Here is a 16,261-nt window from a genome sequence, read left to right on the forward strand (position 1 = left end):
AGCAGCCTTCTTCCCTGTGCCTGGCTGTGACGCATGTAATCCATCCTCCAAGAAAGTTCCTAACACTCACCCAGGTTTCTGTTATTCCTCTCTTGCCGATTGAAATAACAACATGGCTAACCTAGTCCACTCATGATTTAAAATCTGTCTGATGGCTGACAAACGCAACTGGTTTACAATCAGCGCGGTAATAAAGATTGCTTGGACTATTTTCCTTTTTACAATAACACGCTCTGGCCAGGTCTTCACTCATTCGTTACACATACTGTTAAACAGACCTGGAACCCGAGGTGGACCCAACTGGTTGTGTAAAACCTAGTTCAAACCCGTACAAGTCCCAGGTTGAGTCCAGGGTCCTACGGTTCTGGTGGACCAGTGAAGGCGTAGTACATATTGTGTATTTTAGAACATAGGACAAGATGGTGAATGTCCCTTGTATGTTATACTAGTATGTAGGCATGAAATGTGTACAGGGAATAATGTAACACAATGTGTTTGAATAATAAAAGCGTGTTTGTGTGTGTCAGACCCAGCTACTGGACAGCGAAGGTCACAACCCCCTGATGAAGAAAGTGTTTGACATTTACCTGACCTTCCTCAAAGTTGGCCAGTCAGACGCTGCCCTCAGACACGTGTTTGCGGCGCTGAGAGCTTTCATTAACAAGGTAAGAAGTGGAGTTGTTTGATACAGTCTACAACATTTTCCTGCTGCATGCTGTCACACATGTTTTCCCACATGTTCTCTTTTCTTTCTCACTCTATGAAAAACATCCAAAACACAGAAAAATGGAGGAAGTGTAAAATAAACATTTGTTTTCCTGTGATTGTTGACATCGCGGCTGCCTGCTTTTTATGTTCACGCTTTGAATCATTACTCTTACTCGCACCGTATTTTTGGTTTTATTTATACCTTCATTGAGGAAGTAGATGCAATCTCCAACAAGCCTCGATCTCAGACTATCGAGGGAACTCAAACTTTCCAAGGGACGGAGCCACGCATTTCCCTTTGCTCCACTCTGAGAAGAAATCAGCTGTTTGTGTGATGAATCATAGGATAGCAGCAGAGCACACTCTGTTCTGGCATGTATTTTTGTTCCTCTTACAGTAAGAGAGTGAGAGACTGGCTTCTGTCACAGCACTGAAAAGTAAACAAATCTCTGTAGTAAAGAACTCAACTGTTGCCAAATGCAAAACAATGTGGTTCATTGAGGTACCAGGCAGAATATAAAAAACGAGTTCACCCAAGTTCTTTGTTATAAAAGTCTACAACTAAATATGACTGGGGATATTTGACCTATTTTTATTTTCAACAGATCCTGAGAAAAGACCAAAACAACTATGACTTGATTGTACTAAATTTAGATTGGCACTCCTTCGCAGAGGCCCCACAAAACAAAACAAACACTGGCTGAGATAATCATTTTGAAATGGCTGTTGTTTTCTGGAGCAGAGATAAAAATCAAACCTAGAATCGCACTCCGAGCGCATATGTCCTCCAGCAGTCCCCTTTTGAAACCACATTTTAAATAGTTTTATCCAGATTTTTATTTGGATGTGCGCCAATTTTTTTGCACTCTTAGATATCAGTCCCATGAATGTGCCTGTTTGGTTAATTAAAACCATGAAAATGTTGAAAAACTTCTTGCAATATTAATTATATATATATTTCTTCTTTCCTGACCCATAATGCATCTGTACCCTGTTTACACAAGACAGTAAAATCAAAAAGCCAAAATTAAACATTTAATTCTCAAGGTACAAATAATAGATTGAGGGTTAATTTTTTATTTGGGTCACATCTTCTGGCTCACGGCCATTTTCCTGCTGTCTTCCCGTCATACTTAACAGTATTTTCTAATCCCATTACCTTCTCCAAGAAGTATGTTTAGCACACTAACCTGTTGTCTTGTTCAGTTCCCATCAGTGCTGTTCAAGGGCCGCGTGACGCTGTGCGAGGCGCTGTGCTGCGAGGTGCTCAAGTGCTGCGTCTCCAAATTGGGGTCCCTGCGGGCCGAGGCGTCTGCCCTGCTCTACCTGCTGATGAGGAACAACTACGAGTACACAAAGAGGAAGACCTTCCTGCGCACACACCTGCAGGTAAAGTGGTGAAACACACTCCACTCTCCGGGTTTTCCATAATCTCTTCTGCAGCCTGATGTTCACCTTTGACCTTTGGCACACAAACACACACACACACACCTGAGTACTTAAGTTACTATTATGACAGAGGTGAAGAATGAAAAGAGGCTGTTGACACTGTTTTAAACACAGATGGCCTGCTAAGTTTAAGAATTTCTGGCTCCTCTACATACACAGGACTAGAATGCTGTCCAAGTTTCCAGTGTTCCTCACTGGACTCATGTATGCTTCTCCTCTCTCTTCACCCCTGCACTGGATCTATTATCCCATTTGCTCCTTTTCCTCTCCAGATTATCATCGCAGTAAGCCAGTTGATCTCCGACGTGGCACTGACTGGCAGTTCGCGCTTCCAGGAGTCTCTCTCCATCATCAACAACTTTGCAAACAGTGACAAGGCCATGAAGGTATTGCACAAGAAAATGAGTGTTCCCCTGGCAGCTCTGAATCTATATAATCTAACTTCCCCTGGATACGAACTCTGCTCCTGATTTGAGATTAAACTGTTGTTATGACTGTAAACATGAGGCATTTTTTTCACAGTTGAACTGATGCACAATAAAAGACAAGATCATTGTCCCTGAATTTCTCAGATTAGATTACTGATAATATGACATGCGTTTGGATTATCTGATTCTTCAGAGCTGCCTTGAGACCAAAACTGCAGGAATGATTATCACCATATGATTTACATAGTCACCTCTAGCTATGCATGATAAAATAAGCAACAAATTAAAATGTATGCTCATGCAAGGAGGAAGATGTTTCTGTTCCATTATAATTCTAATAACTGTATTTGTTATTTATAAATTATTACTATCATTATCATTATTATGATGTAATACAAATACAAAATCAAAGTGAGCAGTTAAAATAATAGAACATCATTTTAAAGTAATGGCAAAGAAAAAGGATAAAAGAAACTAGCAAAAAACTATCAAGTGAAAGTACAAACAATGTCAAAGCACATGGCATAAGACACAAGACATTCAAAAATTGCACATAAAGAACAAAAATTTGAAGAACAGGACCCTGCGTGCATTTGTCTCATAGATCTGATGATGTTTTTTCACATTTTTGTGTGTGCTCGTCTGTGCGTGACCCAGTCCACAGCATTCCCCTCGGAAGTGAAGGGTCTCACCAAGCGGATCCGTACGGTGCTGATGGCCACGGCCCAGATGAGGGAGCACGAGAGGGACCCGGAGATGCTGCTGGACCTCCAGTACAGTCTGGCCCGGTCTTACGCCAGCACCCCCGAACTGAGGCGGACGTGGCTGGACAGCATGGCCCGAGCACACCTCAAGAACGGAGATCTCTCTGAGGTATCAAGACATTTACAAATATCTGTTTACTTAGGGTCACGTGTTTAACTATCAGTCTCCTTATCTTTTCTTGTTTGTTTTCGAGTCGTCCATCCATCAGTCCCACTCTTTTGAACATGATATCTCAATTACATAAATGGATAAAATAGAGCCATAAAATAAACAAACATCTAGTATTGTTAAATAAATAAAAAATTGGTTTGCAAGAGTTTTAGTTTTTAAGAAAATTAAAAGAGAATGCTATTTTAAACTTAGAATTTGACACGGTTTTCATTTTATTTTGATGATGCTGCAGCAAGAGTTTACTTCTAGCTACTTGGAAATAAACATTGGCTTTTTCCTCCAGTTTCAGTGTAAACAAGAGGCTTATACTCTACTACTACGCTTTATTTTGATTGTTTTAACAATGTCATTCAAAGGGGGACTGTTTTTGCTCTTCTCTGTAGAGGGGTCAAAGGTCGAGGTTGACGCAGGGCTGGAAACTGGATGGTCCACTCCGATTACACTGTTAGCCGGAGTTCAAGTCCGTTTATCTATTTAATCTGTTTTTAATGCGAGGCTAAGAGCACTTTTCACAAACAGGAAATACAAGATGACAGAGAAGGAAAGCCAGCTCAAATAGCCTAAAACTATTTAGTTTATTTCTTGTAATTTTCCAGTTCAATTTAATATATTTTTGTTTTATATTATGTTTTATTCTATAGAAAACTTAAAGGGGACATTGTATGCCCATTTTACCACAAGTTGATATGGTTCCTTGGGGTCTTAATGAAATGTCTGTAACATACTTTGGTCAAAATACCACAAGGATCATTTCAAACAGCACCCTTTTTACCCTGTATAAAACAGCCCTCCACAGAGTGACCTGTTTTGAGTGCCTGTTCCTTTAAATGCTAGTGAGCCAGCTCCCCCCTCCCCCCTCTCCCCCCATGATTTTAAACGATATAAATTACATATTTTATATGATATAAATGATCAAATATGCATCCCATACTTTGTATTCCCCTTCTGTTGTCCTGGAGTTTTAATTTTCCCAATCACATAATTAAATGTCCCCCTGCCCATCCACTACAAGCACACAAGCAGATAGACAGAGAGAGAAAGAGAGGTGGGGGGCTATGAAGACCATCATTTACCCCCGAACCCCGACATTCAACGGGTACAACAAGCGGAGAAAGCAGAATCGCGGACTGACCAGCGCGGAGAAATGCGCGTCCCGTGTGAACAGCCAGGCGGCTGCGCGCTTGGGAACGGCGCTGCGCTGTTGTAAACCCGGTGTAACGAGTGTGGGGGGGTGGGGGGGATGAGGTGGGGGGTGGGCCAAGGCCATGTAGGGAGACTTCCAGTGTATTGTGACGACACAATACACAGGAAGCTCATTCCAGTCACTCAAGCATGACGTTTCTGACTTAGAGGAACCATAACAAAACGCGCGAGTGTTTTTTTTCCAGAGTTTTGGGGTTGGTAGACGTGCCAGATACCCACATTAACGTGTAGAAGCACTAACAAAGTGGAATTTTCATGATATGTCCCCTTTAAGTAAACACATCTTTTCTCCCAGTAAATTGAAAGGGACTCGGTCCTAAAAACAGGATTTATTCACCAAACAGATGATAGTCTCTCTGTCACTCATTGAAAATGGAGACACAATTAGATGTGTATCCGTAAAGAATAAAAGAAACAACTTCATGAGTAAAAACAGGTCAATTACTTATTTTCTACTTGGCAGCTCTCAGGTCCCACTAGTACGTGTTGTTGCTACACGTGTGATAAGCTGCCAGTTTAATGTAGGGCGCGGCTGCTAGATGTGATTTTACAGTTGAGTCACACACAGTAAATACTTTGGATGCGTCACACTCATTGCAATATTTGCTGTAGAAACTTTGACTAAAAAAGTTTTCTTTGCAGGCAGCTATGTGCTACGTTCATGTGGCCGCACTGGTTGCAGAATACCTGCACAGGAAAAGTAAGTCCCCTCGTTCCAACACACACACACACACAAAGCTTTAGCTCTATTTATGGTGTCCACTTATACTGTATTTAAGCTCCAAGCGGTGTGTATAGTATTAATGAAGGTCACTGGTTGAGCCATTAAAGCAGAATACAGAGGAATGAGTTAAGGAAAGGGTTTGCCGAAGGAGGTTAAGTAACTTTGTGGGGGGGTGATGAGTGTGCAATCAGCCACACAATAACTTTCACCACCACAGATACTTAGTCAGACTTCCTAGAGCTACTTCCCTTTGTTAGATGGATACTGAAACAAAGCCACACCTTGTTTTTTTTTACACATGATCATTTTCATGTAATGCAAAACATGCTGCTAGTTAAACAAATGTGAAGTGGTGTTCATGTCTGAACAATGGACAAAGATAGTTTGTGAGGCGCAACAGTTGTCCGCTTAATAAAAGGTCTGTGGTTCGATTCCTGGCTCCTCCAATTGATGTGTCTTTATACTGATTACCATATGTGCCCCTAATGGTTGTTCATTGAACAACAATCTCTCAAAAACTTGTTTGCCGTCCAGACCAGAGACAGCAGCGTATACTGTATCTACACAGTGCATCCGCGTTCACACATAATCCTCTTTCTCATGATTCCTTCCGGCCACATATCACACCTTCAGCTGTGCAGAACCAGTTTTTTTAGAGCCAGTTGCTGAGACACTGCTCTTGTTGTGACCTCAAAATTTACAGTGAAATATAATCATTTTTCCTTTTCACATCTAAATACTTGCTTTTTGCCGTTCGTTCGTCAGAGTTGTTCCCCAGTGGTCTTGCAGCTTTTAAGAGGATCACCGTAAATATCGAAGAGGAAGCCGCCATGAAGGAAGACACAGGAATGCAAGACGTTTATTACACGGAGGTACACATTTTCTTTTTTGCATAAGACATTCTAAAGTGGAGTGGACTTCTTTGATCACATTCATAACTTTTTGCTTATTTTTTAATACGATGGTAACTTTACACAAATTCCACATTTTGCATCTTTCAGGAAGTCTTGGTGGAACACCTGGAGGTCTGCGTGGAGGCGCTGTGGAAAGCCGAACGCTACGAGCTGATCACGCACATCGCCAAACTTGTCATCCCCATTTATGAGAAGCGTCACGAGTACGAGGTACCGTGGCAACGTCCCTACAATCACACAGACATCACACACAAACATGCACCTGATGTTTCTCGCCTGTCTTTGTAAAGGGATCCATCAACATCCTCGCGCCTGTTGGGGTCAAGTAATCATATAAGTTTTGTTTTGTTTCGTCGACTTGTACTGACAGGATTGTCAAGATGCTGATTTCACGCCCCATGAAAGCAGCCACTTGCACATCACCAACACAGAGATCTTATAAAACAGAGTATTGGGTTTCACTTTCTCACCTGTTGGGAATGCAGAAGTGGCATCATTCCATCCACTCAACAGTTTCCTCTCCCTCCTTCACCTGTCCATCTCTCTGTTCACACTGCCAGTCTATCACAGGGCTTGTAGACACGCAGGGACACTCACATTCTTGTCAATAAGTGTTTATTGACATATACACCCACACAGATCGCATGCAAACCCGTATGGAACTAACCCCAGGAAATTCCTGCAGTGACACAATGGCGCTCAACACTGAGCCCTTGATAAACTGCTCTGTGTCACGACACCTTTAACTCCATCTGTTTCTTTGCTCATACCTTAACTTTGACAGACCAATGTGAAACTGCCTGTGACAGCTTGAAGTCTCTGTATCTTGATTTGCGTGCATTTTGCTCTCATGTTCAAGGTCCAACGAGTAAACTGTACACGTGGGTGTCACAGTGTCAGATATTTTACAGTGTCACATGGATATGAACACAGAAAAAATGTTTTATTTCTTGTATTTCACAAAGTTTGTTGGGATGCCACATGGGCCAAATCTGATCCCATGTCTCCTCTTTACCAGAAACTAAGCCGACTGTACGACACTCTGCACAGAGCCTACAATAAGATCATGGAGGTGATACAATCAGGCCGCAGGCTGCTTGGGACGTACTTCAGAGTGGCTTTTTATGGACAGGTGAGGCCATCAAGCACCTTAAAGGGCTCTATCGATATATCCATCCATCCATCCATCCAATTTGTTTAAAGAGTTTTAAACATTTGCTTTTCAGTTTAAATCATTTATTTAGATCATTTAAAATGCCAAGAAAATCTCCCAAATTGTGGAAAACTTAGTTGCTGGACTTGCAGAGGGTAAAGTCTAAGGACCAAGAAACTCCCATGTGCTTCCAGCTACTTCTCACTCAGGACATGATGTATGTGTTGTATTGTTAGCCTCCCGCTTCACTTCCAGTCTGTGTGCGGCACGGGGGAGGATGTACCATTCCCTTCCTCTGGCAAAACAAATTGCTGTATGGCTTCGTGTGGAGTTGAACTTTGGGGAACTTTGATATTTGCTTGGCATTTGCATATGTGACCGTTCCCTCATACTTCCCGTTTTTTTTTTTAAAATACTTTTACAAGTAATGTACAAGTAACAAGAGGAGAATTGGTCCACTGATCCAATCAAAGCGGGCAGGTAACTGGTGAAGAAACAATTCAAATGGATTCGGGAAGAGGCCGTCACTGAGGCTACACTGTTTGTTAAAATGACAATGCAGACAATGCAATTTTAGACTGTTAATATGATAGTCGGTATAATTCTTGTATTAAACAAAATATACAATAGGCACAGTTAATGATGTAGGTTACACTTGGCAAGTTCTTTAACTTTTAAGTATATTTAAAAACAAAGCGTTATATGATGTGTAAAAAGAAAGATAATCCCAAATCCAACAGCAAGAGAAGCAAGTCGGATTTGTTGTTGTTATATCAGACTTTCTCCTGAACCAAATGGATTATTCATGTATTTGCATTCCCTCCAGTTGGATGGACCCTACTCTTATTCATAACTCAAACCAGATGTGTATTTCTCACAGGGTTTCTTCGAGGAAGAGGATGGGAAGGAATACATTTACAAAGAGCCCAAACTCACTGGCCTTTCAGAAATCTCTCAGCGGCTGCTGTCGCTCTACGGGGAGAAATTTGGGCCAGAAAACGTCAAGATAATACAGGACTCCAACAAGGTGCGGTAGATACATAGAGAATGGTCACTTGGAAGAAACGGTCAGAAATGAAAATATTTCATTTGGCATTGCAGCCCTGCTCTTGTGTGAATTGAGAATCTGTTGCTGTTGAACCAGGGGCAGGTCCTGGGCAGCTCCTCAGAATGTTTTGACTTCTTGTTCTTTTCTGAGTGGAGGGATGCTAGTTCCAGTAAGACCCATTTTTACTCAATCTATTGGACCGGGTCAGGAGAGCTGGATTCCAAGACACACCCACAACTCCAGCTTGATCCTGTGGAACATATTCTAGGTCATCAGCATTAGAGATTTCAGACCATGAATCGAGACCATAAATTTCGTCCTGTTCATGTAGCATCTTTATGACCATTTCAGCCGTAAATCTGGAATGATTGCAACCAGCATACTATCACTCTGGAAAAATAAAATAAAAAAGCACAAGAACATTTACAACTGCACATAAATCAGTCTATTTAGTATATACTGTTCTATTTCAAGTTTTATTTTGTGTTGATCTAGCTATCGTAGATAACAGCTAGTTAGTATTACATAGTTCTCTTTCTCACTAGTAATGGATTGTAAAATAAGACTTACGTGCATCAGATTTGCAAAAGCAGCTGCGTGAAATGTACGTCAGGTGCTCTGTAGTGAATACAGAGCACCTCATTTTTGACCCATGTTTAAAAGTGATGTAGAAATAAAGTAAGAAAGGATAAATACAAATAATGATTTGTGGTAATCAAACAAGATAAATAATGAATACCTGGAATATTAAATGAAGATATAGCAAAGAAACACTGAGTCGGGTCACTTTTGACCCCTTGTGTAACAAAGGGTTAAGAAAGTCTAGAGAGTGGATTTTGGATGACTTTTTCATTACTCACTTTCAACAAGTCTGATTTAAGCCTCACCAATCTTAAAGACCCCTTTTTGCATTTCAAGCAGGCCATTAGTTGGGTCAAACGTGTTTCTTGAAATAAAACATTTCTATCCTATTTCTCATGCTATTGTAATACCTTCTAACACCTTATATGCTTTTGTCATGTCTGATTTCCACACCTGTTGATTTTAAAAATCAATTTGACTCGACCTGCATTGTGTTAACGGTGTGCTTGCCCCATAGGTGAATCCCAAGGACCTGGACCACAAGTTTGCTTACGTCCAGGTGACGTTTGTCAAGCCGTACTTTGAGGAGAAGGAGGCGCCAGAGAAGAAAACGGACTTCGAGAAATGCCACAACATCAGCCGCTTCGTGTTCGAGGCGCCGTACACACTGTCGGGCAAAAAGCACGGCGGCGTGGAGGAGCAGTGCAAGAGGAGGATCGTACTCACAAGTGCGTGAGATGCGCTCGCAAGCAAACCGCTCTGTTGTAGTGTTAGAAGCCTATTGATTGGGAAAGGGATGTGATACAGTGATGAGACAGTGTTGGGTTCTAAAACTCCCTGTATTTAACATCACAAATACACACAGTACCTCATACTCGAAAATACACAACATTAATGAGCTTTTAATGCATATTTTATTGTTGAGTTGTAATAGCTTTTTTTTTCGCTCTGCACATTCATTGCTTTGTACACGTAAGCAGGGCTGTGACCACCTAAATGGGAGTTAACATCAACAGCTGGTCAGTGGAATTTTGATCTTAGATCGGTCTACATCATCTCTGGTACATACAGTAGTGGTTAACCAAGAGAGTCCTCAGCCTCTCAGACTGAGTCAGAGTGGAAATGCTACAGAACAGACAAAACAACGAAGGCTTTGGTTAATTTCTCAGCCTGTTTACAGTGGCCTGAATCGTCATTTAAAGTCGACCTTTTTCTCTGGAAGTTTGTGCATGACCGTGTCTGTTTTGCCTTCCCTCCCGTCTCTACAGCCGCCAACGCCTTCCCGTACGTGAAGAAGCGTGTGGAGGTGTTAAGAGAGAACCATGTGGAGCTCAAGCCGGTGGATGTGGCCATTGATGAGATGAAGGCGCGAACGGCCGAGCTGATCAAGCTCTGCTCCAGCCAGGAAGTCGACATGATCCAGCTGCAGCTCAAACTGCAGGGCTGCGTGTCAGTGCAGGTCTGAGTTAATAATAAAAAATTGAATCTTCTTCAAACATGCTGATTATTACTTGTTTATGCACCAAATAAGAATGCTCAACATTTTGTTTTGTTGCAGGTGAATGCAGGTCCTATGGCCTATGCCAGAGCATTCCTTGATGACAGTAAAATCAATCAATCTGGTAACAAGAAAGTAAAAGACCTTAAGGACATTTTCAGGTACCCTTCTTCTCATTACCATTATTCTGTGTATAGTGGTTTTCAAGATCGTCCTCTTTTCTCATTTCCTTTAAGTTTCTTATCAAGTGAATTGGACTTCATTTTGAATACTTGCAGACGCTTCGTGGAGGCTTGCAGCATGGCTCTGGACATCAACGAGCGTCTGATTAAAGAGGATCAGTTCGAGTACCATGAGGGCCTGAAGGGCAACTTCAAGGAAATGGTGAAAGAGTTGTCGGACATCATCCATGAACAGGTACACTTATTTTTCTTTGCTCCAGAAAGTATTTTGATGGGGGGTTCACACTCAAACAAATGCATTTAGAGACTTGTTTTGTACCTTTTCGGCGTCTTGAGTAAGATTATTGCAACTTCCTGGGATTGTGTCACTCAACAATCCATGACAATAAATCCATTAGCAAATGTTGCCTTGAGAAATTTAACGGCTGCGTATTCTATTCATTGGTTGGGTCACATACAAATATTAAATACATATTTTGTAACATTGACCGTGCAAAAAGGTTCTGGTTTTATGTGTCTTGAGTTTTCTGTCAGACAGTTGACACAAATAGAATTTGCACACGGGATTAAAAGAAAGGACATTGTCGAAATTCAGCAGCAGCATGAAAGCTTTACCTCTGGACAGAAGTAAAGAAAACCAAAACTACCTTCATGGTTTGATCCTGCGAGATATAATATATGACTACACGAATAAAACCTGTTTTTAAACAGCTTCCTGGAGACTATTATTACATTGTACCCATTATGACCTTGGCGTCACAGTGCTGTGGTTTATTTTCATAAATACAAATGATCAGAATGGGGTGGAGGGGCAAATTACATTACACAGAGCTGTTATCACTGGATTAACCCTGCTGTTTATGTTATGAACTTACTGATACTTCTAGATGCATATTGTTTTAACACTGGTCCTGATCAGACCTGCACTTGCACCATACAGCGGTGTTGATTTAGCATTGCTGAATTTTCTCCTGGAACAAGCCCTGCCCTGACAATTGGCAGAATCGAGCTGATTCTACCAAGGCAGGAGTTGAAGATGGAGCTAGCTTAGCTGTTGTGTGACAAGGTTTTAGGAGAAGTTGGCGGCGTGCAGAGACGCAGCAGCTTTCCTCTCCTCTGAACAATGTTTAACTATGTGCCATTTCTGTTGCGTATTGTTTTATATATATTGTATGTACCACTCAAGTAGACATGCTGAATTTCCTTGTCCTGCTGTGCAATGACTAAGGCCTTTTATTTGATTCTGTTTGCGTGTACATGGCATACTTGACTTTAGCTGCTGTTAGTCACTTAACTATTGCCAAACAAGTCTGTGCGTTTTTTTTCTGTCTGAATGAGTCATGGCTGTATTGCTGTCACACATGGTGGAGGTGTTATTTTGGTTGAGCTGTTCTCATTCCATTAAACTAACTGGTCTGACTTCTTCTCTCCAATGTGCTGACCTTTAGCTATAAGGGAAAAAAACAGGTAATGTGATCATTAAGTCTGTTGAAGCTCAAGTATGTCATTTTGTTCTTTTTATTGTTTAAGTTATTCATTAATGCACCTTCCTAGTTAAAAGCGAGGGTTGGTAAAACTGGAAAAGTTAGAAAGGACAGGCCATACTTTGAAAAAAATGACACCGATACACTCCATCCCCTCCCATCTGAGCTTTGGTCAAAGCTACGCCCCGAAAACACATGAACGTGCACTACCTGACAACTGCTACAAGCCGATTTGATCCATAACCTCTGGCTCTCGTCATCTTGGCTGAGGGCTCCAGTCATGCATGGGCAGGGTGCAGGCAGGCAGGTTAATTAGTGACAGAAGGGAACGCCAGCTTATTTGATTCCTTCTTCTAAAATGAAAGGTTGTGTTTATTACATACCTGCAAGGGCCACAGACGCAGACTTATCTTTTTTAATGAGACAACTTTATGGATTGATGGCTATTGGGACATGAAGAGGAAAGAAGTGCTGCAGAAACCCTACCGTGAATTACTTCCATATACTGTATGTTTCAGTTAAATGATAAAGTTGATGGGACATAATTTAGTTATCACATATATTTTAGTTATGATGGGCTGCTGTGTTTGTTATTACAGTTTTAATGACGTTTCCTTCAAGAGACAGTCAATCCTTTGGGTAGAAGTGAGTGTAAACATGGTGGGGCAGGTTTTTTTGTGAAGGGCGCAGAGGTTTCTTTATTATTCAAACATTCAAACGAAAAAAAGTGTTTGGAAGGGGAGGGTGATGTGAGGGGGATTCAGCTGCAACATGCAACTTCACCACTAGACGTCACTAAATTCTACACACTGAACCTTTAAATCCAAAAAATGAGCAAAAAAACCTTTAAAATCAATCCTGAATTTGGTAGGTAGTCGATGAGGAGCGGACAATACTGATATAATGTGAAAACATGTAAAAGAAATACCCTCCAAATGTATTTATATGGCATCAAGCTGCAACAAAGATCATAATGATAATTAAAAAAAAACTTGTGTAATTAATAGCTTTGTTTTATGTGTTTCATCATATAAACGTTTTTTTGTCACTGTTCAGCTTATGTGTTGAACCTCATAGTGTCACATCCCATCATCCTATCAACGAGTGTGAAATTTGGCTGATTTGACTGTGTGTGTGTGTCCTTTAGGTTAAGGTCATAGTTAGTTTAGGTTAAGGTTAGTTAAAAGTTAGGTTAAGGTTAGGTTTTGGTTAGTTTTAGGTTACAGTTAGTATATAGTTTGGGCTAGGTAAGGTTTAGTTTATGGTTATGTTAATGGTCAATGTAGAGTTAGGGTGTGGGTGTTGGTGTGGGTGTGTGTGTCGGTGTGGGTGTGGGTGTGTGTGTCGGTGTGGGTGTGTGTGTCGGTGTGGGTGTGGGTGTGTGTGTGTGTGTTGGTGTGGGTGTGTGTGTCGGTGTGGGTGTGTGTGTCGGTGTGGGTGTGGGTGTGTGTGTTGGTGTGGGTGTGTGTGTGTGGTGTGGGTGTGGGTGTTGGTGTGGGTGTGTGTGTCGGTGTGGGTGTGTGTGTCGGTGTGGGTGTGGGTGTGTGTGTCGGTGTGGGTGTGTGTGTCGGTGTGGGTGTGTGTGTGTTGGTGTGGGTGTGTGTGTCGGTGTGGGTGTGTGTGTGGTGTGGGTGTGGGTGTGTGTGTTGGTGTGGGTGTGTGTGTCGGTGTGGGTGTGGGTGTGTGTGTTGGTGTGGGTGTGTGTGTCGGTGTGGGTGTGTGTGTCGGTGTGGGTGTGTGTGTGTGTGGGTGTGGGTGTGTGTGTTGGTGTGGTGTGTGTGGGTGTGGGTGTGGTGGGTGTGTGTGTTGGTGTGGGTGTGTGTGTGGGTGTGGGTGTGTGTGTCGGTGTGGGTGTGGGTGTGTGTGTTGGTGTGGGTGTGTGTGTCGGTGTGGGTGTGGGTGTGTGTGTCGGTGTGGGTGTGGGTGTGTGTGTCGGTGTGGGTGTGGGTGTGGGCGTGACCTTTGTCTTTGTGCAAGAACTGACCCTCATCCTGTTGATGTCCTGCTCTGACCCCAGATCTACCAGGAGGACATGATGCGCTCCCTGTTACAAAACTCTTGTCACGTGTTTTGTGCCATCAGCGGGACGTCAACCGACCTGGGCTGACCTCTGAACTCATCCCCCTCCGCACCCCATCGCCCCCTGCCGCCTCTCGCCCCTATGTACTTTATATCCTCTCACTTCTCCTTCAAATGGACCTGGACGTGCCGTCGATGGTCTGGGAGGGCAGAAACATAAAATACGGCAGCAGTGTTTTTGAGAATGTAACGCAGCAGCACCAACTAATGGTCAGCATGTCAGGTTGAGGTGTTGTGCAGAGTCATGCTAGGTAGCATTGCACTTTTTTCTTCCGCCTTGGCGACAAACTGCAGGATCAAATGTTTTCATTCCAGAGAGATGTACTACAACTTCTTTTCAGTCCTCTCTCTGCAATGTTTCCCTTTAGAGCTATGCAGGACACGGCGCTCTCCGCAGTGAGTTTTTTTCACTCCTTGTTTAGACGACAGCGGTGTCTTCCCCCAGTGTGTTTCTAAACAGGATGATCAGTATCAAAGCTTGACTGGTTCTGCTGTAACATGGATCCAAATCAGCCAAGCCAAGGGTGAGCCTTTACAGCCTTGTGTTGCATGCCCAGCAGATTGTGATTCACACATGTCACGTTTGTGGAGCATTGGGCCAAAGTTATAAACCCAGTTTGTTTGACACGGGACAGACCTCAGGGTTGTTTTAATACTGTGTAATAAAGCTGCTCTTAAGGATTTGCAAAGTTTAAAAGTAGCTTCATCACATTTTATATATAAAAAAATCTATTGGCAATAATCATACTGTCCTAGATTTGTAATGAATTTTGTCAAACCAGGCAAGAAGATGAAAAAATTCTATCAGTGCTTCGTAACTATCAACACAACAGTATTCTCCGGGAGTTCAGAAATTGAAATTTGAGGACAGGACACACCGATCACAGCAGCTGTGATAATATTTACTTCAGGACAGAAAGTGACGGCTTCCTCTCAGCTGGGAGTACATCCAGTGCCTTTGTGCTCTGCCTTTAATCTAAATAAATAAAAACCACCACTTGCTGGTTATTCACAGTATTTCACAAGTGCTACACTGAAATTAGCAGATTGAATGAATAATATTTAAGTACGTGTACATAATTAGCTGTAAATTGAATTCTGTATCCATGTATGTTTGTACGTACTGTATGTAATTATATTTGTAAAATTTGGGACTCTTGTTCGGTCCAAAGTCTGTCCTAGCAGAGATTTTTTTCTTTTCATTTTTACTGCATTGTACTCACAAGTGCTGCTGCCTGTCAACCTTACTTTGTAAAGCGTTTTTTTTTTCCAATAAAACTTGGGAAAGCAATTGAGACTGGGGACAGTGTTTATCTGGTAGCACTGCAGAGGATGCCAGGTTGTCATGGAGTTCACTCTTTAACTTTGGATTAGATGTGTTAGACATCTGTGCTGCGCCATCTGCCGCAGGCGGTTGTGCAACATGATTGAAAGCTGCAGGAGAGCCACTGAAATGGATGCTGTAATCACCCTTGAAAAAAAATCTGTTTCACACATGTCATGTTACCCCACTGATGTTTTAGTGAGGGTATTGAGTTCAGGGCCTGAGTCAGCGTCTTCCACAACAAAACTGAGAACAACAATTTCTTGTCTTCTCTGTACATGTCATGTTGAAACAGGATGAGGGCCCAAAAAACAGTTGCTGCAAAGTTCCGCCCACACTTGACTCAAAAACTGTTGTAAAGTGTAGAATTAAGCAGGCTCTCTTTTCAGACATGAACTCCAGAAAATTGGACATTTTCTGGAGTTTGCCTTTGACACACGAAGAATGCTGCAGGAGTATGTTCAAATCAGAAGCATTTAACAGAAACAGGAAAACAATGGGGTCACTCAAGGGAAAAGGCATATATAAAGATCGATCTAGCCATTTTAT

The 16,261-nt window shown here is 42.1% G+C and overlaps 1 protein-coding gene across 3 annotated transcripts in view; it reads left to right on the forward strand.

Moving 5' to 3' along the window:
• The window catches only part of dock11 (dedicator of cytokinesis 11), a 56,916-nt gene extending 41,237 nt beyond the window's left edge, over positions 1–15,679 (forward strand). For 2 of the 3 annotated variants that reach the window (XM_035148496.2, XM_035148497.2), the window contains 14 exons: positions 528–665; positions 1,915–2,097; positions 2,430–2,543; positions 3,243–3,458; positions 5,367–5,424; positions 6,214–6,320; positions 6,450–6,572; positions 7,381–7,494; positions 8,396–8,542; positions 9,663–9,873; positions 10,414–10,604; positions 10,704–10,804; positions 10,922–11,060; positions 14,327–15,679. In XM_035148496.2, coding sequence (XP_035004387.1) covers positions 528–665; positions 1,915–2,097; positions 2,430–2,543; positions 3,243–3,458; positions 5,367–5,424; positions 6,214–6,320; positions 6,450–6,572; positions 7,381–7,494; positions 8,396–8,542; positions 9,663–9,873; positions 10,414–10,604; positions 10,704–10,804; positions 10,922–11,060; positions 14,327–14,416 — 1,932 coding nt within the window. In that variant the 3' untranslated portion in view covers positions 14,417–15,679. Of the gene's footprint in view, positions 1–527; positions 666–1,914; positions 2,098–2,429; positions 2,544–3,242; positions 3,459–5,366; positions 5,425–6,213; positions 6,321–6,449; positions 6,573–7,380; positions 7,495–8,395; positions 8,543–9,662; positions 9,874–10,413; positions 10,605–10,703; positions 10,805–10,921; positions 11,061–12,273; positions 12,293–14,326 lie in introns of all 3 variants that reach the window. The other variant, XM_035148498.2, reaches the window with a different exon arrangement.
• Positions 15,680–16,261: the final 582 nt, after the last annotated feature.

The sequence above is a fragment of the Hippoglossus stenolepis genome, chromosome 23 (assembly GCF_022539355.2).
Source record: "Hippoglossus stenolepis isolate QCI-W04-F060 chromosome 23, HSTE1.2, whole genome shotgun sequence".
NCBI lineage: Eukaryota > Metazoa > Chordata > Actinopteri > Pleuronectiformes > Pleuronectidae > Hippoglossus > Hippoglossus stenolepis.